A 3,273-nucleotide genomic window follows, 5' to 3' on the forward strand; every position below is an offset into this window, starting at 1 on the left:
CGGAAGTTACGATTAAAAAAGGAAGTACGAGGAAGTATTGTGCAAAAAAAGTGCAGCGACGAATAAAGCACTTTTTTTCCTTTCCTTTTCACATTTTTTTTTTCTTCCGAGAAAGTTTTCTACCTCCTAACAATGAATAAACAACGCTTAATTTGAAAGTTTAAAAGATAAAAAGTTAAATGTTTTTCTTTTTTCGATTGTTTATTAAAAATCAAAGTTGATTTTAAAAAAAAAAAGAGACAAAATTTTCGAATTCTACAAAAACACCAAGCATGAGTTTTTACTTTCTTTTTTCATTTTTTGAAAAATTCAAGGTTACAATTCGAACAATTCAAAAAAAAAAAAAAAAGGAAAAAAAGAAAAGAAAAAATATGGAAGAGGTAAAGTAATGGATAATATGCATTGTAAATTGAACAGAATAATTGTTTTGGTTATTTTATAAATTTCAAAGTTTAGTGTAAAATTCAAAATTTTCAAAAGTTCTTCCTTTAACCATATGTTGATAGCACTGTAACATCAAATCTCAACAGTCCTTTAACATTCCTAAACCTTGAGGATCAGGTTTTCTAAATTATATGGTAGTGCTAGGCATTCAAGGTTTATCCACCTGCTTTCAAAAGTCGACTAATTTATTTACATAAACTGATGCAGTGCATTTGCCCGTTTCCAAACCGACAAACGATGAGTCACATATACATAGACAACCCTTCGAAAAATTCTTTTTGAGAGATTTCAAATCATATTAAAATGAAATTTGAAGAAAAAAGAAAACAACAGTTACAGGTATGAAAAAGTTAAAATTAACGATTTTTCCTAAGAGAAAAATTAATCCCTCAATACTTTTGCAAAAGAAACAATAAGTTCCAATTTCCAATTTTTGTTTTTCCCTTCTTGTTATAAATCTTAAAACACATTCATTTTTCTTTTTCTTATACCATTTCAATGTGTACTATCCAGATGATTCTACAATGTTTTCAAAACTAACCAACTAAAATACATATAACTAAGGTGATGTGATCAAGTTTGATTTCATTCATTGATAAATTTCAATTAGTTAGTTCGTCGTAAAACTTTGTAGTGTACAAGAAAGGCAAAAAGGCATTATCCCATAATGAGATGCTCTTTTGGTGATGATTCAAAATTCAATTTAACGATAAAAACTTTGCGAATTATTATCCAGCAATATAAATGAAAAGCAATAAAAGTTAGATAATACTGGCATTTACATTATTTCGAATGAATGCTAGCAGTATCAGTTTTGTTTACAAAACTATGAATACATGTCTAACTTCAGAATTCTGCATAAACGACAATAAATCATAGAAGGGACAATTTGTAATTGGAAAAATTGCTAAACGGAAGAATTTTATTTCTAAGTAACAAATTTTTTCGAAACTTAACAAACAATAGACGATCGAATGTGGCTGGTATTTAGTGATGTTGGTAGGTGACAGTAAAAGATGAAAAGGGGAGGGGAAATTGAGAAGAGGGATGACGTCTAGTGAGTAGGATGAACAAATCATATGAACGATCCAAGGTGACCTTGATGTCCCCCCCCCCCCCCAGCCCCCCCTCCTTTCCATGTCGCATTCACTCCTACCCCGTACTTCGTATCCCTATCCTATTTTCTATCAATTTCAACTGAATCTTAACTAACCAGAAAATTGAAATGAATTATCTCCCGTAAGGGTGCATTTGTAAAGAACGGACCGGACGTTGATGTTGCTGGCGTTCTTCCGGGTGGCATTTGTTAGCTTTGTGGCGGAGGCAGGAGGTGCGCTGCACTTCGGCGGCTTCGATTCTCGTAAATGTTTGGTGGTGATCGTAGCGGCGGCGGCGGTGGTGGTGGTGGTGATGGTTTAGTTGATGATGATGATGATGGTGGGGCTGTGCTCCTCCACTCCGATGAAATGTCAACACAATAACTCTGCGCTAAAACGCGCCTGCCCCTCGACCCTCAACCAATAACGCAAATGTTTAAACTATACCGATATATATATATATATATATATATATGTATAAATATATATATATATGTATATATGCATATATATACGAAATGAACTTGACATCTAAATCACTTGAAATTTCACATCCAATTGTTATTAACTTAAACATCATGTCTGTTATCACTGTCATTATTAAAAAAAAAAATACAATCTTCTCGGTCTGTCACCAGCAGCAAATTCTGATAGTTGAAATTGAGGAATAGAATAAAAGAGAGGAAAGAAGAGAATGGTATTTCATGAGTCATTTTCATCTTACTTTACAATTGATTTAACTAATTTTGATTTTTCAATTGCTTATGGAATTCATAAATTCAAATGATTGCGATTGTTTTTTTTTTTTAATCCTTTTCGTTTTCTCTTCAATATAAATCCACTATTCATTCCATAATAAAACGGAAAAAAAATGGAAAATTCAAAAATACTACAACAACTAAGATAGTATTTTCTACCTCATTTTAATCTTGCGCTAAATGCGAGAAAAAACCGGAGTGAAAAAGTGCTTGAAAAAAAATTCCTGAAAGAGATTTAGAGGTCGGAGTCCATCCTTCGTTTTTTTTTCTTTTTTATTTTTTTTTTTAAATTAGGACCTAAATTTGTTAATTATCAAACATCCGGAATTTTCGTTCTTTTTTAGTAATGATGATCATTGTTCATTTCCAAACATTTTAGCGTTGATCAAGGGAATGAATTAAATGAGAGCATTAAGGTAATGGTAAGGGGTACGCATAAGGATAAGGGCAAAAGTAACGAAAAAGAGAAGTGGTATAGTGGAGAAGGTTGAGGATTGTGGTAAAATTAAATTATTTTTAAAGACGAGTTAGAGTTGCGAAAATTCACTAAGTGCTGTTATCCGTGTAAAATCATCTATCGAACCCCCCTTCCCATGTTCTTATGTCCTCTTTTGTCAATTTTCAATCATCCTTGCCTATTTTAGCAAACTAACTTCTTTCTTTCTTTTTTTTATTTTTTCCTCCTTATCTTTTCTTTATTGATGATGAAAAGAGGCAAAAGAAAGGAAGAATATTTATCGTTCAAATGTAGGAGGAACGGGAAGAAATGAAGTTAACGGATAACGGATTTCAGCATTTTTGTGCCTAAACAAAATGGAATAGGCCAATGACTGGGATATTTGCTGATATTGGACCAACTATGTAAAAAAAAAAAATAAAATGAATGAAATAAAACAAAAAATGAGTAAATACAGTTATTTCTCTCATCTCTCCCTAAATCCCCTCTGCCATTAAAAACAAAAAAAAAAAAAAAA

General features: G+C 31.8%; 1 protein-coding gene across 1 annotated transcript; it reads right to left on the reverse strand.

Moving 5' to 3' along the window:
- Nucleotides 1-1,750: 1,750 nt before the first annotated feature.
- On the reverse strand, nt 1,751-1,927 carry LOAG_13866 (hypothetical protein; the record flags this gene model as incomplete). Its single annotated transcript, XM_003149369.1, has 1 exon — nt 1,751-1,927. A coding segment is annotated over one exon (177 nt), but the record flags the coding sequence as incomplete, so codon positions are not given.
- Nucleotides 1,928-3,273: the final 1,346 nt, after the last annotated feature.

This window comes from Loa loa (assembly GCF_000183805.2).
Source record: "Loa loa unplaced genomic scaffold supercont3.600, whole genome shotgun sequence".
In the NCBI taxonomy this organism is placed as follows: Eukaryota; Metazoa; Nematoda; class Chromadorea; order Rhabditida; family Onchocercidae; genus Loa; species Loa loa.